This window comes from Hyperolius riggenbachi, chromosome 1 (assembly GCF_040937935.1).
Source record: "Hyperolius riggenbachi isolate aHypRig1 chromosome 1, aHypRig1.pri, whole genome shotgun sequence".
Taxonomy (NCBI): domain Eukaryota; kingdom Metazoa; phylum Chordata; class Amphibia; order Anura; family Hyperoliidae; genus Hyperolius; species Hyperolius riggenbachi.
In genome coordinates this window covers 101,626,941-101,646,771 of record NC_090646.1, presented here as the reverse complement: position 1 = coordinate 101,646,771, position 19,831 = coordinate 101,626,941, and the positions used below count along the sequence as shown (strand labels likewise).

General features: G+C 45.5%; 1 protein-coding gene across 5 annotated transcripts in view; it reads right to left on the bottom strand.

Annotated features, from left to right (window-relative positions):
- Nucleotides 1-19,831, bottom strand: part of CPEB2 (cytoplasmic polyadenylation element binding protein 2) — a 148,877-nt gene that overhangs the window by 72,574 nt on the left and 56,472 nt on the right. For 4 of the 5 annotated variants that reach the window (XM_068277589.1, XM_068277562.1, XM_068277580.1 and 1 more), the window contains exon 3: nucleotides 9,256-9,346. In XM_068277589.1, coding sequence (XP_068133690.1) covers nucleotides 9,256-9,346 — 91 coding nt within the window. Of the gene's footprint in view, nucleotides 1-9,255; nucleotides 9,347-9,648; nucleotides 9,723-19,831 lie in introns of those variants that run through there. The other variant, XM_068277598.1, reaches the window with a different exon arrangement.

Sequence of the window (19,831 nt, the reverse complement as noted above, 5' to 3'; positions counted from 1 at the left end):
TTAAGTTTTGGCTTAACTTGGGTTTCCATACATCATAACATTGCTAGATAGCTGTGGCCACACTCATGGGCAGGAGACCACCTGATCACTGAGATGAACCAAACTCCTAAATCTGTGCCAAGCTGGAGCTTCTTTCTGTGCCTAAGGGATAGACTTGCATATAAATTGGGAACTGCTTATAGGTGGGGATTCAAACGGACACAGTCTGGGAAGCCCCGCCCACCAAGAAAAGGAGAGCCACCTCCCTCATCTAGTGCGGGGGAGGAGTCTGAGGGGTCGGTGACTAGTGCCAGCTCTGCGAGTTTGGTGTCGCTGAGCTCTGCATCCACTCAGGGCCAGTCTAGGACTTATGATACACGTTCTAGAACAGGTAGTGGTGCACCTGTAAAAGATAAAACTACTAAACGTAATAATATTAGGAAAAAGGCGGCAACAGATACATTATGTGCAGACGAGTCCCATATGGTGGGCGCCGGGGAGGGGCGGGTGGATGGCGAACGGGGGGCCCAGGCCTCTGCGCCGTCGTCCTCCTCTGGCAGTTTTTTAGAGTGATGCAATTGGGGCCCGGGGCCGGGGCCCCTTCTGATGACCCCTGTTCATCTGATTTGCAGGTAATAAATCTTACAGGAGAATCAATTCCCGAAATCATGATAAGTGTCCTAGCACGTGGCTTGGGGTTTTGCCCCACCCACAGTATGGACACATTTGAAATAATCAAAGATTTACATCTTTTTGGTAGAAAGATCCTGTTACAGTCGTTGCATGCACAGTCAGATGCGGGTCGATCTAGATGTAGGCCAGTACCGGTCCCTGGCCCCATATCCGATGCAGATTATCAGGCATTACGTGATCTATGTGATCTGTATGAAGAATCTGGTTTCGAGCTGCCGGGGGGGGGGGGCGATGGTGTGGAGGGGGGTACATGTGCCCCCCATGCGGAGGTCGGGGCTCCCCTAAGTGCTGCCCGCCCCCCCTCCCCTGTGCCACATGTGGATGTCGGACACTTCTGCGGTAGATCCCGCAAGTATCCTCCCCTTTCTCTCAATTCCAATCTTCAGACCTTTGTGGCATCTGTGGAGAGGGAATTTATGCAATTACGAACACACACACGTTCCATGAATCTGACGGTGGAGGAGTTTCAGGCTATTGAGGATTTGAAAAAACAGGATAATTGGATCATTAAACCGTCGGATAAAGGTGGCAATGTTGTGGTCATGTCTAAATTGGCCTATAGGGATATGTGTATGCAGATTTTGTCACAACACAATTGTTACAGACGGGTCCCGGCGTCGAGGGTGACACGATGCCGGGGGGAACTATACGCCATACTGGATGAGGCATTGCAGAACAATGTCATATCTGGCGAAGTCTATGATTTCATGAAGGTATTGCACCCAGTAACACCAACCTTCTATGCGCTTCCTAAGGTGCATAAGAGGTTGGTCGCACCACCGGGACGTCCAATAGTCTCGGGGTGCGGTTCTCTCACTGAGAAAATTAGTGTATATATTGATAAACATCTACAGCCTCATGTGCAGGCCCTACCCTCTTATGTTAGGGACACTTCCCACTTTTTAAGGATGATTGATGGCCTGTGTGTTCCTCCTGGCACCTGGCTTGTCACCCTCGATGTCGAGGCACTATACTCAAGCATTCCACATGCATTAGGTCTTTCAGCGGTAGGCACTTTTTTGAGCGAGTTAGGCCTGGAATTTGCTATACACAACAGGTTTCTGTTGACACTTTTACAGTTTTTGCTGACCAATAACATTTTTATATTTGATGGTGACCACTACCTCCAGGTGCAGGGTGCGGCGATGGGGACGACTTGTGCCCCATCTTACGCTAACCTGTACCTGGGGGAGTGGGAACGTGAGTTGTTTGCAGATGATGGTCTCTCTGTGTACCTGTGCCGGATTCTGGTCTGGCACAGGTACATAGATGACATCTTCATGCTGTGGACTGGCACCCTCACAGAGTTGACTGAATTTGTTGGGCAGATAAATACTAACTGCCGGAATTTGAAATTTACCATGAATCACCATCATTGTATGATCCCGTTTCTGGATCTTCAAGTGATGTGTGACACTTCAGGCCAAATAAGTACCTGTCTATATAGGAAAGACACCTCCACTAATGCATTGTTACAGGCAGATAGCTGTCATCCACAGCATACAATCAGAGGTATCCCTACGGGCCAATATTTGAGAGTTCGTCGTAACTGCAGTACTCAAGAATCCTTTGTACATGAAGCAAAGGAATTGCGCACTCGTTTCCAGGTGCGGGGATATGAGGATTCAATACTAAAAAAGGCTTACGGCAGAGCCCTTAACAGCAACCGCGGTAAACTGTTGAATCCCAATAGGGTGACTACCTCCTCCAAACGTCAGACGAGATTTTGTACCCGATACTGTGTGGAACATAGTGAGATCAAACACATTTTGGATAAATACTGGTACATTTTGGTTAATGATTCGCGGTTGTCTTTGTTTGTTCCACCAAGACCCAACATTACATTTAGGAGAGCGCCCTCTTTGAGAGACACCCTAGTTAGGGGTCACTTTGAGGGACTAGGTACCCCTAGACCACATTGTCGAGTCTCGGGGACTTACACCTGTGGTGGGTGTACATATTGCAGGTTTATGTTTGTGGGTGCGTCTGTCTTGCTCCCCGACGGGAGGCAGTGGAGTCTTTCACACTATGTCAATTGTGCAACGAAGTTTGTTGTCTATCTGCTCACGTGCCCCTGTGGGGCATTTTATGTTGGCAAAACAACTCGTGAGCTCAGAGAACGTGTCTCTGAACATGTTAAGAGTATCAGAAGTGTGAGCTCCGCTGCTCCGGTCGGGGTCCACTTCAGACAGCACCACAATGGTGATCCCAGTGGACTTAGATTCATTGGTCTAGACCGCATTCATGCATCAATTAGGGGTGGGAACCCAGATAGATTGCTACTTCAGAAGGAATGTCGTTGGATCTTCACTCTGAAAGCTACCTCCCCTCCAGGCCTGAATGAGATGGAGGGTTTTGCTGCTTTTTTGCCGGTTTGATTTATTATTTTTTTTTTTTACTTTTTATTATTATTTTTTCTATAGACCTTTTATTTTCTGCTCTCCTGTGTGCTTAGGGTGTTTTTCTTGTTTCCGCTGGGGCCCCGGTGCCTCCTGCTGCCCCATGCCCATGACTGCAGCCTTGTAGGCTTTGATAAGTATTTATCTATGACAAGTATGTCTATAATAGGGTCCTGCCTTTGTTGGTGCAGGTCAGATTTTATTCACTAGATTTAGTGTTATAGCCTAGTTTAATGAAGGGTATAGTTAAATTGATAGGTATAATTCATTTTGTATAGGAATATAATTAGGTACCGTGTTGGTGCTTGGGGTGACCCCCGTCCGGCCCGCCCCCTCGCTCGGTTCTGATGTCCGCCTTCTTCGCTCTCTCTCGTGGCGTTTTGGTCGCCTGGGAGCTGCGGGGTTGTGCGGGCGTCATTGGCGGCTGCGCGCGCCTCCCCTCTCTCTTCCCTGGCCTGCCGGATTGGTGTGGGCGGGGTTGGAGTGTGTGGGGTGGGGGCGCGTGCGTCCGCTGGCCAGCGATGGGGCTGGTGGGCGGGGCTTGCCACTTGCACCATGATTGGATGGATGAAGAGATGAAAGGGCACTGCTGATGATGAACGGTGAGCCACGCCTCCTGAGGAAACGAGCAGACGCTCGTGAAACATGTCGAGGCTGCGTGTGGCGTCACCGTGTGTCTGCTGGGATGCCTGACCACTCCTGCTGCGGCAACGGACACAGCACTCCTGACCACTAGCACGTTCCTCGGATTTGGGATCTTTTATGAGGACTCCTCATCTCACCTTTATCCATGCATGGATTAGCCTCACCAGACATCTGAGGGCCTTGGGGTGAGCACTTCTGTACAAATCATCTATGCTCAATGTGATGATGCTGACATAACCGCTATTGCTGCTGCACCCATTTCTGGATTCATATTTGCTACATCAGAGGCATTCGCATGAATGGTTATCCTGCTTGCATACATGTGCTTTTCGTTTTTGCTGGACTAAAACTTCCCTTGCTATAGGCTTGTCTGCTTATCCTGCTGTTGCTGACTGAGATGCATGCTTTTTTGAAGCCCTTTGGGACATTGAGGCAATAGCAGTGAATTGCTCTATGCTCTACATACATCCATTGGAGCTCATATATGCAAGGACGCAGCCTGCTTAGCTCTTATTTCACCTGGATCTTTCATGGACAGTTGTGTACTATATGAGCCAAGTTCTTTTCTTCTGGATTCACTAACTGTGCAGGTTATATAAAACGGGGGCGGAGATCCCCTTGCTGAGATGATAATCTTTGTTCTACAGTCTAGTGGTGCTGTCTGATCAAGGCCTTGACAATTTGCTGTATGCTTGGTGTATGCTGCTTGAGTGAGTGAGTGGGGCTTTGGTCTACAGGGGTGCTGGGGATGTGTGCTGCTGGGTGGGTGGTTGGGTATATATCCCAGGCTATTTTAATGATTTTTTCTATTAATAAAATTTCTACAGTTTTTCATAAATACTGTCTCTTTTGAGGTTTATTGGTATGTATCATCCACAACATATTTAACCTTCCCGATTAGTTTTGTTGTTCTTTCTGTGCCAGTTTTACCTGGAATAAATGTATGCTTCTGCTTCATGCAATTTTATCACACTAAAATAAAAATAGCCATGGCTGCCCCTGAAAATCCACCCATCACAGCGTGTCACATGCCCATGACACCGCAGGAACAAATTGTCCTCAGCAGAAGGGGAGACCCAGCTCTCACATCTATGTCAGAGATTAAGTGGCTGGAACTCCAGTTTTCTCCCACATCCCAAAGATGTAATTCGCTTCCCTCTTAAAAAATAATAAAAAAAAAAATAAAAAAAAAAAGAATTGGCCCAAGACTACAATGAACATATGACTATGGTAGGAATTACATTGTGATCTCCTCTGAGGGACAGTTAGTGGCAAGACTACAACACTGCGGATGATGTTGGTGCAATATAAATACGAAGCAATAGGCAGCAGATTTTTGTTCCGGGAACGCAGTGTTCTCCCCAGAATTATTTCCAGCTGGGTGGCATGAAAAAGTAGCCGGGTGGGGCCCGACAGGGCAATGCAGGGTCGGTGCAACTCCTCTTACAGCACAGGGAGAGGATGAGGCGGTAAGCCCAACCCTACTCCAACACAGAACCCTCCCCTTTGCTAACCCCAACCCCCCCACCAAACTGTTAGTGGAAACCTAACCTTTACACACACAGGGCTTGATTCACAAAGCGGTGCTAACCTACTTAGCACGTCTAAAGTCTTTAGACGTGCTAACCAGGGTGCTAAGTAGGTTAGCACCGAATTTCGGAATCAGATAATTCGGTGCTAACCTACTTAGCACCCTGGTTAGCACGTCTAAAGACTTTAGACGTGCTAAGTAGGTTAGCACCGCTTTGTGAATCAAGCGCACACACACACACACACACACACACACACACACACACACACACACACACACACACACACACACACACAAATTCAGCTATAAGTACATTTGGGTGCAGGACTTTCCCAATAGCAGGTGGCTAAAATAGCGGGCGACATGCTATTGGGTGAGTCCCAGGCCCAAACTTACACGTATGGCTGAATTTTTTTTTTCATTGGTGCCTATGGCTGTGCCCAAATGTAATGGCACATATCGCGTCCAAATTCACCTGATCCTCTGACAGCAGCCGTGCACTCAGGATAGACAGGATATAGACAGACCATGCAGGATCAGCCTTGTCTGTACTTTGGAAAGACCTTACAATGACATGAAGCCAAGCCTCCATTGTAGCATTAATCTGAATATTGATTATATATTACCGATTACATTGTGTGACTCTTTCCTGCCCTAGTGAGAGTCCGTTCTGGGTAACTGGGCTTTCAGCCATTTACAATAAACAAATCCAGCATGGAGCAGGTGACGTGTGTAGGGTACTGTATACCATAAATGACGTTCTGAAGAACAAGGAGGAGGAGGAAGAGGCCCTGCGGCTCCAGATACAAGAGTTTTCTCTGTGTGCCAAAACATACACTCACAAAGCTCACACAAGATGCTTAGTCATAGCGGAGAGGGGAAGCGGCTCAATCTGAAACACGTGCCTGACATTCCAAGCACTTTCTCCTCAGCCCCGCTGCACTGCACACACAAGACGCACTGTCCAAGCCTGTTTTCACAATTTCACTTTCCAATGGGAGCAGTGAGTGGGGAGTCCTTACCAAACACAAAGGCTCACTTTTCCTTCCAGCAGAAGAATGTGCTTAGGAGTGACAGACTTACACATTCCCTGCCAGCCCCGCAGCATGTAAATGTTATCCTTTATAAAGCCACATCTTTCATACAATCAGTTCACAAGAGAAAGGCAGATTGCGTGCACCTTCCTTCTAATGACAGTATATTTCAGCATACAAGCGTGGACAGCATTTCCATTCATATTGCTTTAAATGTAAGTGCAAGTGATGCCAGGCATATCTTACGTGACCGGCGACTGCAGGGTGGCTGGTGCTGGAGGTGGGTGTTAGGCTGTGAGCGGTGGAGCGACGGCCGTTTCACGTCTAAATGACGCTTGGTCACGCGAATCAGTGGTCTTGATGGCAATTTGACAGTAACAGACTGAATACTGCAGGGAGATGGAATGAATGATTCGCCATAGTGACACTTTTTTGCTCAACTTTATTTTTGGTGGGTTGTGCCATACACTTGTGTTTTCTCTTCTATGAAGTAATCTTTCATACAATTAGCCTCAATTCACTAAGCTTAACTCCTGTCTTTAATAACTCTTCAGAGCGGTTTTACAGTTATCACCATGGTGATATAATTGTGATAACTGTAAAACAGCTCAGAAGAGTTATTAAAGACAGGAGTTAAGCTTAGTGAATTGAAGCCATTAATGCCTGGCCACTAAGCTGTTCTGGGTCGCACAGCAGCAGCAGGAGGGCAAGGGGAGCTCACCTGGGAGAAGCCTGTGTAGGGATGGTCAAGGAGATGCAAATAAGTACCTGCAAACTCTCTTCGTGCTCCTCAGCAGCTGCTCCTCCCAGCCAAGCTCCTCACTGGTTGTCAATTAACCATTAACCAAGCTCTTAATTGTAACCTACAAAGCTCTTCACAATCTTTCTCCCCCTCAATATTTTCCACTCCTACCGCAATGTCCACTCTGCACTTCACCTTCCACTAGAATCACCTCCTCATGTTTGCATATACAAGACTTCTCCTGAGCCCCACTTCCCTGGAATTCCCTTCCAAACACATCCTTCATTCTCTAACCCTTGAAACCTTTAGGGCCCTTTCACACCGAGGTGGTGCGGTGCCGCTGCCGAAAGAATGTGGTGGTGTTTACACTCCCCACATTGCGCATTGCTGTGCCCGAAGTGCCATATCTAACGCTCTTACAAACTTACGTTACCATGCGGCTCCTGCAGCGACCTCCATCGGACCAGAAGTCATGTAAGTCTATGGTAATGCAGGTACATATAAAACCAGTTTCCAGCGCTGCGCATGAGTGGAAGGGTATTTTAGTAATACGATTCCGCGCACATCATCCATTGCCAAACAATTAGTGAGCATCACTTCCTGTTTGGCCAGATGGGGATTACTGCTTACTAACGTGGTAATCACCGAAGGCCTGTTTTTCCGTACCGCCCAATCTACAGTGTGAAGCCAGCCTTAACTTCATATTTTCATAGCATACATACAGTCGAACCCAGGCCATTGTCCTTCAGTCTCTGGACAATCTCTGCTTCTTTCACAATAATGTTGGGCACACAATGCAATTTTCTGTCCCAATAGACGGGTAATCTGATCGGAAGTTGCAGCAAAAGTACATGTCCAACAGGCTCCTAATCAATAACGGATCGAATTTCAAGTGATGTCAGAAAGTCAACCCAGTTATCGAACAGGGAGCAGATTGGACATGACAGAAATTATCGTCAGATTCCCATCAATGGGATGGAAATAGAAGTGTGTACCTAGCATAACACTTAAAAATGCACTTCCTCCTGATAGGCAAGACAAGACAAACATTTATATTGCGCTTTTCTCCTTGCGGACTCAAAGCGCCAGAGCAGAGCAGCAGCCACTAGAGCGCGCTCTATTGGCAGTAGCAGTGTAAGGGAGACTTGCCAAAGGTCTCCTACTGAATTAGTGCTGGCTTACTGAACAGGCAGAGCAGAGATTCGAACCCTGGTCTCCTGTGTCAGAGGCAGAGCCCTTAACCATTACACCATCAGGCAACTGCCAAGGCACCCTACATAATTTTCCACTAGGGCCGGAGATGCAAATTTAGCATTTGCTCTACTGCCAAATCCCCCCCACACGCTAGCAAATTCATGGGCAGCCTATTGATTTTAACAGGCTGTGTTTCCAAATCCCTACTCACTGACATTTGCAATGTCTACCTGGCAATACCAAAACAAATGGCAATTAAGAGGAAAAAAAAAGAATAAAAAAAAAGCAAGCTTCAGATTCCCCACTACGTTTCCTTTAAATCCCTTTGCATGCAATCAACTTATTACGCACAATTTTGACACAAATATAAAGGGGGGTAATAAGGACGTTCCTGCTATTTGCCTAGTTATTTTTATTTGTGGTCTGTGTATATTTAAATTCATGTTCATTCTCCTGACGGGGACAAAAAAAAAATAAAAAAAAATGCACCAGGTACCTGTTCCTGCACCAGCCTTCCTCATTGTGTGCCATTCTGCTAGAGGGAAGAAAAAAAAAAAGTGCCTGCTTCCAAAAAGAATTTCTCTGGGATGAGTCAAGGTGCCAAAATAAGCATCTGGAATCTCATGTAATTTATAGCATATGCCAGTGATCATGGAATAATTAGCAATGCCCACTGTTTAGCGCATAGCATGGATGTACTTGCAATAGTAGTCAAATATGAACTGGAAGGAGGCATCTTGCCCAAAAACTTCCTGGTCAGATGTTAACACTTTGTGCCCAGCACAGCAGCATATGAGAGAAGTGAGGTTTTCACAAGGTGGGGTGGGGGGGGGGGGGGGGGTGTTGGGGGACGACGACACCCACTCAACTGCCAATTACATTTTTTGATCACATGACTGCAGGTCTCTGAAACAACTGCATGAAATACAAACATTGTATGACTTATGGCAAAGTATTACATTTTAATGACAATGAAAAAATCATCTGGTTATTGAACGCAAAAGCACATCTACATTAGTGGCAGAGGAGCAGACTTACCTTTCAGCGGATCGTGCTCGGCTCTCATTATTTCAATGAGGGAGTTTTCTAACGAGTGCATATTCAAACTGTCGTACATTCTGCTCCGATCCTAAATGAGGAGAAAAAAAAAAAAGCTTTAGAACGATTTGGCAGAAGTTACTTCAGTAGAAAGCAGAAACAGCACTTACTAGGGTTATTACACAATTACATGTATGGCAATGCTGACGCCATCTACAATGACCACATTACACAAGTGAGCAGCAGCTCCAACCAAACAACATTTCCTTACAGCGAATGGCATCTCCACCGCTGGACCTGACACGCATAGCAACAGTGGTAACTTGTATACGCACATGTAACTAAGGTGCTGGGAAATTTAAGCACAGGGTAAAGCAAAAAAAAACGGCTCACCCTGCTCCTGCAAAAGTGCCGGCGGCGTTCATTACTATTCCCCCTCCACCGCAGTGGATTCTGGGGTAAGACATTATTGGCGGACAAATTACACTGTTTTGATTGTAATTTGTGCTCATTCTTTTAACGGCGCCCAAATTACTGACTAAGAGCCACTATAGCCTTAATTCACATTACGGCCTATGGCGGTGCATGGAGGGCCTCAATTCCCAGCGTCATTTTTGCCCGATTCAGCTTGTTTAACAGTTTCTAACCCCTTATCTCCTCTCCCTTGAACAGTACGTGCAGATTGGCTATAACCAACCGTGTCTGTTACACTCAACTGCCAAAATGCTGCCCTAATGATCTATCCACAATTATTAAGGGGGACATTAATTGAGCATATGCATGAGGCTTTATACTGAGCAGCATATAGGGAAAATACATAAGATACAACACAAGCCAACATTCAAAGTGCATTGTAACTCGCTTAAAAGAAAGCTCAGATCTCATCCACCTATTATATGTAATTTTTAGCTGCCCTTCCTAGTAGTACTTATGGGATGACCGTCACCTGAACCACCTATGCATGGCAAGATTTGGGCCAATTGCGGATCTATAAGAATAACTGACCATGTTACTATTCTCAAGCCAACTCTTACCAAGTCTGTACCACTCGCTTGCCATTCCCTCTGAGATATGTCATGTTGGCAATGTAGAATGCCAAGAGAAAGTTCTTCTGGTCTCCACAGCCATAAGTGTAAATAACCATGGTGGCACGGTAGCATAGCACTGTAGCCCTGCAGCACTTGGTTCAAATTGCAGCACTAGACAGTGCAGCTCTGAGTGGGAGAGGTAAGGAGTACAACAATGGGCTTGGCGTGCGCTTGGCCAAGTCAAAACAGATCTTCAGGGAATACATCGGGGCTGTTGTACATAAGCTAGGTTCTTAGAGGTGGCCCGGAACAGCTGCCCTTGTCGAGAACCCCCCCATTCTGTGCACAAGGCTTAAGAAACTAACCTCTCAACACGTGGTACATGTATCCCAAGTGATACTCATGTTGGGCTGAGGGAGTACTTAGACTTTTGAACCATTTGCAGTTTGTCATAATCTGATAAAAATAATAATAATAATAAATTATTATAACAAAAACACACACACACAAAAATCCCAACAAGAGTTCCTAGCTAGGCAAAGCAAAAACGTTCAAAAAAGGGAACTTGCTGCAAGAAACAATTTCTCAGAACACAGCTATTACTATTTTCCCTCCCTCACTCTGCTGGCTTGAATTTCAGCTGTAATAATTTACAGATTCAGAATAAGGGTGAGTGCTACTGAAATGGAGCCGCCACTCTAAAGTTAGTTGATGTGAGGGAGTTGAAGGCCATCTCTGTGTGACAGCTGAGCCACAGGGGCGTGTCTTCCAGGGTCAGGAGACATCTCTCTGAGCCGTGTGACAAAACAACAAACCCGATCAGTTCAGGACATTTCAGTTTCTTAGTGACACGGAACTCAGAAGGGCAGCCAATACTATTACTGCACATTTATATGGCACCAATACTACCTCAGTGTGTTACAGACTAGACAAGACATAACATTTAGGACCCTTTTCCACTAGCAATCGCTAGCGTTCACGCTAAACGCTAGCGATTGCTGAATCGCAAGTGCAGGAAACTTCCCGGCGATTGCGTTCACGATTTTGCTATGCAATGCACTGCATAGCAAAATCGCGGCAAAGATCGCTCCGCGGTACGATCGCGCTAGAGTCAAAAACGAATCGCGGTAGTGGAAATTACCTACCGCGATTCCTATGTTAAAAAGCAAACCGTAGCGATTTCAAAATCACTAGCGGTTTGCGATTTTGCAATTCAGCATCGCAAACGCCGCTAGTGGAAAAGGGCCCTAATAGCGCACTTTTTTCCTGTTGGACTCCAAGTTCAGGGCTGCAGCCACTAAGGTCACACTCCACGGGCAAGTACGATCATTAAGGGCTCATACACACGCTCAACAAAAGTCTTTCAAATGCACGATTATCAAACAACTTGAAGAAGTTGGACAACTTCTGTGAAGTAAAAGACGTGCAAACGACAAGGCGTCATCACTGATAAGAGGCGACCCAACGACTGATAAGATGCAGCTCAAGTCAAACAGTTGGTTCGACTTGAGCCTCTTATTAGTGATAACGCCTTTTAGTTTGCACGTCTTGCTTGACAAAAGTTGTCCAACTTCTTGAAGTTGTTTGAAAATCGTGCATTTAAAAGACTTTTGTTGAGCATGTGTATGAGCCTTTAGGGAGCCTTGCTCACCGACTCACGGTTTTAATATACTGGCTTGAGCTGGGTCAACTCTTTACCAATATTCAGTTGACCCTACAGACTACATTAAACAGTGAATAAAGCCAATGAATGACTCCGAGGCAGGGCTGTGGAGTCAGAGCAATTTTTGGGTACCTAGAGTCAGAGTTGGAGATTTCATAAACAGACTCCACAGTACTGCTCCTATGAGTGCTAGTTCTGGAGCAAGGCACACCACTTCTGACTTGCTACAAGTATCACTTCTGGGTATCAAATATGGCAGATGCTAGAATCCACTAGGTGGAATGCACCAGAAAGGAATGATCACAGATCAAGCAACACCCAACACTGGAGCATATCACTATCATATCAAAGAAAAATCCTTTAAAGAGAAGCTGTAACCAAGGATTGAACTTCAATCAGTAGAAGATACCCTTTTCTCAAATGGATCATAAGGGGGCTCTGTATGGCTGATATTGTGATGAAACCTTTCCCACAGTGTGATGTGATCACACTGATGGAGCTTTGTTGCATCGTGGGAAATAACAGCCGTTTTCAACTGACAAAAATGCTTCATCTCTTTCCACTGACATCACCTGCCAGCAGTAAAGAGGTCGCCATGTGATAAATGTTAGAAAGTAAATCAGGGAGAGGAAAGATTTTATAATGGGCAAACAAACACTGAGTAAACCATTTATAAAAATTAAGCACTTTTTTTCATCACATTATTTTTACTGGAGTTCCTCTTTAAGCAAGCACACTACAAATCAGAAAAAAATAAAAAGAACTAGGGACCTTAGCTTGTTTAAGAATGGGCTATAGGTCTGTCACCGCCGCCACCTGTCAGCACGCATGCTCGCGCCCGCCGCGTGAGCCCACTCATACGCCCGCCCGGCCCCCCTAACTCTCCTGCTCCCGTCCCAACAACGGCTGTCCCTGCGGCAGATGCGCAGTAGCGCGGACGGTGGGACACACACACGGACATGGGACGCAGAGACACAGGGGTTTTATTAGGTAGTAAGACAAACAAATCCCAAAGATGGACATCACCAACAGCCACCATATATTTATGTTCCTCAGCAGTTCATCTGGTTGGTAACTATTCTGGTTGAGGCTGGCTATTCCGGTTTAGCATCGTCTCCCCCTTTTCCATACCCAGGTCCAGATTTACATCATAGGAGCCTGTAGGCACAGAAGTTCTGGTTCTAGGACCGTGAAGACCTGGCACATGGCAGATTAAAAAAAAAAAAGTCAACTGTGGGAATCTACACATTTTCCTTCCACTACATCCACCCCCTCCACTGTATGTGTTCCGAGCTGATGAGACGTTGCGTAAATCTCAGGGGCACCATGATCAATTGCAGTGCCCCTTTCCCACTGCAATGATTGAGCGCAAAGCTATTTTTTTACTTAGGTGCCATCATAATGCTTGCTGTGGTTTTCAAGTGATACTGCTTAGGTAGTAGCCGATGGGAGCACACAAAAATTGCATAGCAAGGCTGGTACTGTGCGATTTACCAATGTGGCGTGAAGCCCCAAAATGGCAATCATATTATGCATAACGATCACCCGATAACCGTGCCACAGTGTATGGGAAATAGCATTTGCAAAACACAGCTAATCACAGTTAGAACCGCACTGAGTTTGCCAATACCATCACAGTGGAAGAGGGCTGTAAGATTACTTTTCTGGAAGCGAGCATAACCAATATAAGTGACTAGTCAGGCATATTCTATAAAGCCATGTACATCCATCGCTAAATGGTTAAAGCTGCTGTTGACTGTAAAAGTTAAATTAAACTTGAAGGGAACAATTTCTAGGCAGGATTCGTATTTCAAAGAAAGATAATCAGATTATCCTTATTAACTGTGCTGTGTGCGGCGCACGGCTGTTTTTCCGATACAGAGGGGCATTGTAGTAGGAGATTAGAAGCTTTCAGACCAGAGTTCTATATTCTAACTGGGGTCATTCACCAAACAGCACCATCCAATTACAAAGCATTTAACAAGTCATTGGGCTTCCTGAAATAAAAATGGATTGCAGGGGTAATGGGCTGGATGCGCAGGTTTCCCAGAAATGACTTAAACAACTTATCCCGTATGGAGACCTTCCAGTAAGTACATATACATAGCATCTGGCACTGCTGGCTTCCCTCACAGATCGTAATTGGAGATAAGCACCAGTTCAGGATTATTATTTTTGTAACACATTGAGGCTCTGTTCACATCTAAAAATCGAAATCGCTGACAGCAATTCAATTTTGAGCATTTTTCCCCCCTCCCAGCGCTCCACGATATTGGGCAAATCGCTTTTGTTTGAAATTCCGTTTTGTCACTTCCTGACGTCAGTCAGGAAGTGAACCCTTTGACCTGGAAGTGAACCCTTTGACCCAGAAAAGAATAAATACAATGTATTTATTCTGAAAAACATGAACGCTATCGCTGCTTAAAGTGATTTTGTGAGCGTTTAATGCTCTTCCTGTATCATCCATTAGAGCAAAATCGCCCCAAAAATGCTACAGACACCGATATGAACCTTCTCAGAGAATCATTGCACAAGCATGTGGGCGATTTTGAAAATCGCCTGCACTTGAAAAAAGGCTGAAAACACCCTAGATGTGAACGAGCCCTTACAGTGCAAAAGGGTCCTTACACAATGGGGTGGTAATTTTACCACACCCCACCGCAGGACAATGAAAGTCTATGGGGACTTCCATACTGCCGCGGTACGGCGCGATGCAACTTTTTGACTCAACCAACGCTTGCACAGATCCACATTACCGCACAGTTATGTGCCGACGTGCAGCGGACCGGAAGTCGTGTAAGTCTATGGCGATGCAGGTATTTAAAAAATGGTGGTGGCGACAGCGCGGCGCAAATGCGTATATTTTACAATACGCTTCTGTGCAAGATTGTGCAGATTTCCAAAACAGGAAGTGAGCGCAAACGAGCGTCACTTCCTGTTTGGCTGTCAGCCAGAAGGGGATTACCGTGTATTAACACGATAATCCCCGAAGGCCTGTTTATGGCATTGCGGTGAGCCACACTGCTGACGCCAATCCGCAGTCTGAAACCAGCCTAAAGGCTTTTGCCTTACTCACAAACCATTTTCTCCATTATTTTTTGTCGTGCTCTTCCTATGTGAATGTCTGATGCAGCGTGGTGTTCAAACCACCCCTCTATCCCATCACCTGCCACATGAGCAATATGGGAGGAGCTTGGAAAACCCCAACCAATCTTTTACTATGAACACAGAGCTGCCCTTGCTCACCTCTTCTCTGCTACTGAGCGATTTAACTCAAGGCGAGAGGGCTAACCACTACACCGCTGTGCTGCCTCTAGCAGTGGTGAGGCAGTTCTAGCTTATTGATCAGGCGTCTCCAGACATTTCACTGAAAGTGAACGCTGCACCAAGGCAAAACAATTGCCAACAGTCAAGTGTCACGCTGTGGTGACAGCTGGGCAGGTATTCTTCCAGGCACTGATAGTTTAGCACAGGAAAGGCTTCCCAGCTCTGTCACAATGCCACATCGCTAGGCTGGCAGCAAATGATAGGTACATTCCGTCTCCAAACTTCTAGTAAATTTAATCCTATTGTTTGTGCGAGTTACAAAGCTGAATTAAATCTGGTCATTCCCGCGTGAATACCTTCTTTATGAAGGCTTCCCGTTATATTGCTGGGGAACATCCGGGTTTAGGAAGGGCTTGAATAGAGTCCTGTGCTGTGTCACATTACCCCTGGTAACACTGCACAGACGTTTTCCAAGTCACAGAGAAGGCATTTACATAACAATACGTCCACGTAGCAGCAATGTTACCAGAGCGGTGTGGGCTGACAGCGGGAGGAGGCTGCATGAGGCAGAGGAGAAGGACGAATCAAGGTGAATGCCAGAGTCACCTCTGAAAGCAACTGGGTCTACTTATAGGGCCCACAATAGCCAAATATTACAGTATAGGGAGACTGGGCACCATCTGGCAAGGTATATTACAAGATGTGTCCTCATGAAGTTGTGCAAGACTCAGAGATACAAACACACTCAGCGTTTCCCCGAAAAGGTCATATTAATTTATATATTCATTTGCTCCAAAAGGTATGCTAAGGCTTATTTTCATGGGATGTCTTGTACTTCTATAAACATACAAGTTCCTGTGCTGTGTCCTCCTGCCTTCCCCACTGTGCCATCTCTTTTTCTGCTGGATCCACCTTGTGTGCCCCCCCAATGTACGTTTAGTGTTGTCCTGGTGTCCCCATGTCCTTCTCTATCCCCTGTTCTGTGCCTCGTGTCCCCCTATGTCCTCCGCTGTGTTGTCTGCTGTCCTCCATGTCCTTCGCTGCCCCCCGCCTCCTCCTCTTACCCAAAGCTCCATGCTGTGCGGTCCCCCCATATCCCCCTGCATCCTCTTGTCCTTGAGCTTCAGTCTATGGAGAAGAAGTACGGTAACCTGTGTTTCTACCTGAACCAAAGGTCTCGCAGGCGGGACCATAGTTCTATTAATAATAACAAATATTATTAATAATAATAATAATAATAATAATAATTTTATAGGGCGTTGTGACCCTGCATTATGCAGTCTCAAGGCTCGGGAGAAGAGATGGGTTTTTAGCTTTTCTTAAAGGTGTCCAGAAAAGGAGCCTTTCGTGCTGATTGTAGAAGTGAGTTCCATAGAGTAGGGGATGCTTAGGAAGAGGCCCGAGCACCAAATGTTTTTAAGTGAATCCTGGGAATAACCAGATTCATCTTATTGGCAGAGTAGAGTGCATGGAGGGGCATATAGTTCCAATAGATCCGCTATGTACTTGGGTCCCATGAGGTGTAGAGCCTTGAATGTCAGCAGGCAGATCTTAAAATGGATTCTCCATTTTACAGGCAACAAGTGAAGAGTTTGCAGTACTGGGGAGATGTGTGAGCCATTGGCTAGGAGTCTGGCTGCTGCATTCTGTACTAGTTGTAAGGGGCCCAGAACCTTATCTGGGGATCTGACGAATAGGGCATTGCAGTAATCCAGCCAGGAAGATACAAATGCATGGACTAGATTAGGTAGGTCTTCAGCTGGGATAAGGTGTTTAATTCTCGCTATATTTCTCAGATGGAAGAATGGGGACTTGACGACAGACGATACATGCACTTTCCAATTCCTGCACATGCTGAGCATCGAGTGCAGTGATTGGCAAAGCCATGGTCCCACCTGCAAAACCATCAGCTCCAGTAACAGCAAGTTGCCATACTTTTTCTCCTTACTGCCACTAGGGCTTATATATATCAAGCATACTATAACCTCCCTGGCGTTTTGATTATGTGCAGCCGCACAGCTGCGCATTGTTTTTTAAACCTAATTTTTTTTTAATCATGTAGCTAGGCTAGCGTTAGCTACATGATACCCCCCTCCCTTCCGCTTCCCACCCACCCTTCCAATCGCCGCTGGCGCCTATGCCCGTCAGGAAATCCCGCTCTGAACGGTATATCCTTCAGGGCTTTCCCCGTCGCCATGGCGACAAATTGAATGACATCATGATGTCATAGGGAGTCGCAATACACCCCTCAGCGCTGCCTAGCACTGATTGGCCAGGCTGCGCACGGGGTCTGCGGGGGGTGGGGCCCTTTTTCGCGTCGGGTAGCGGCGGATCGGCGATCGCAGCAATCACGCAGCTAGTAAAGTGCTAGCTGCGTGTTTGACAAAAAAATTATTTAAATCGGCCCAGCAGGGCCTGAGCGGTGACCTCCGGCGTCTCTGGACGCTAGGGAGGTTAAATTCCTGTTAGGGCTTACTTTAAAGTGGATCCGAGATGAACTTTCACTCATTGCATAATTGTGTTCCTTTCCTATTGTTTTTAGGGCATTCCTCAAGCCAAATACTTTGTTTTTGTTTTAATACTCTAATTCCCTATAAACTAAAGAAGCCACACCCACAGGTTTTCAGAGAGCCAAGGCACTTTCAGACCGTAGCAAGAGCTCATGGGAGCTCAGTCTGGGCAGGAGAAGGGGGAGGTATTACTAGCCAGAGATTTCCGAGGCAAAGGGGAGGAGGGAGGAGGAGGGGCGGGGGGAATTAGGTTTTTTGCTCAAGATGCAGATAAGCCTGCCTCTGTGTAATGTTTACAAACAACATGGCTGTTGTCATTGTATCACAGGAATAATCAATCATATTCTATTAAAGCTGTTTGCAGCTGCATTTGCTGTGTAAACTATCTAAACTTTAGATAAGATATATAGACAAGTTACTTGTCATAGTTAGTTTTTCATCTCGGAACCGCTTTGGGGGGGGCGCGCACTGGAATGTGTTGATTTAGGGGAAATAGGTTTTCTTTTTATTCCATACCATGACAGGAGATAGCTGTGACTCTCTATCTCTCTAGATATAGAGAATATATATATATATATATATATATATATATATATATATATATATATATATATATATATATATATATATATATATATATATATATATATATATATATATATATATATATATATATATATATATATATATATATCTATATCTCACTAGTGGAAGTGGTTAGACCAAGTGTGGCACATGCTGGGGTGGCACAAAGTGGAAGGGTTAAAGGTAGTGGGCTGCTCTACACATGCAAGATTCTTGGCAGAGGAGGCCCCTAGTGGCTGCCTTATGCCAACTACCATCTAGCATGTGACAAGGTATCTAGATAGCAAATATTAGCACATAACATACATAAATACTATCTGGCCCATTTCAGATTTTGCCCAGATATATACGTTAAGCTCTCTGCAGCTATCTGAACTGAGCGCCCGAGGCAACCAAGTGCAAAAGATGAACCCCAAGATACAGAGGAGATTTTTTTGGCTCGTAAGTAGTTTCTCCAAATTAGTTTAAATGCAGAATATGCATGTTTGACTGGAATGTTAACTAATGCCAGCTGGAAATGAATTTCCCAAGAAACTGATTACAGTATTCCAATTTTAATGGCACTGAAACGATAGAAACTGTTCATTTAATTGCCATTAAAATTGGAATAATCACAAATCTCTGGACCAAGAAAACCTTGTCATTCAAGAAACACCATAACAGTTTCCACAGTGTTGATGCAAAATTCTTTCCGTGCAATTAACTACACACCTGCTACCTTCCTGGCTCTGGCCAGAAGACACAGCTGTCCTGTCTGGCAGCCAGGAGGTTATTGGGGCAAAACTCCCATCCCCCTCCAGTGCAACTATCTTCCTCAGTTAAGAAGTTTTCCATCCACCGCAGAGCAGGTTTCCACACTGGGGCTGCCGCTACCGCTCACTCCCAGCAGTTTGCATCATCTAAGCAAGCGGCTGCTTTACACGGGCATCTCAGGACTGTGAGATTTCCATGGCTCTGGCATTACGCAGATAAACACGGCACAGAGTGCGGCTCATCCTACCGTGAAATCTCATCTTTCTGCCCCTCTGGAAACAAAAACCTGACTGCAAATTTAAACCAGCAGGGAACACATCTCAGCAAGCGATCTTATCCAGGCTGTAAAACAAAGGAGAATTAAAGAGGACCTGTCGTCAAAACAATGAATATAATTCACAATATTCATGTATAAAATGTATTTAGTCAGAGTTTGCCCATTGTAAAATTTTTCCTCACCCCAATTTACATTCTGACATGCATCATCGGCTACAGCATTTTTACTAATGGCAGGTGATGTCTGTGAAATGTTAGTTTCACAGAGAGAGTTATAAAGCCAGTACAAATGATATTTGGTTTCCCACAATTCCCTGGGGGGAGGGATCTGCATAATTAATAGCCTAGTCAAGGCGTCAGTGGGAGGATGGGACTACATACCAATATACAAGAATATATAGCTATAGGAGGTGTTTTTTGATATTGAAACCAGGAATTTCAAGGTAAAAGTGGGTATCCTAAATTTTCTGCTTTGTACTAAACGTGTTACAGTC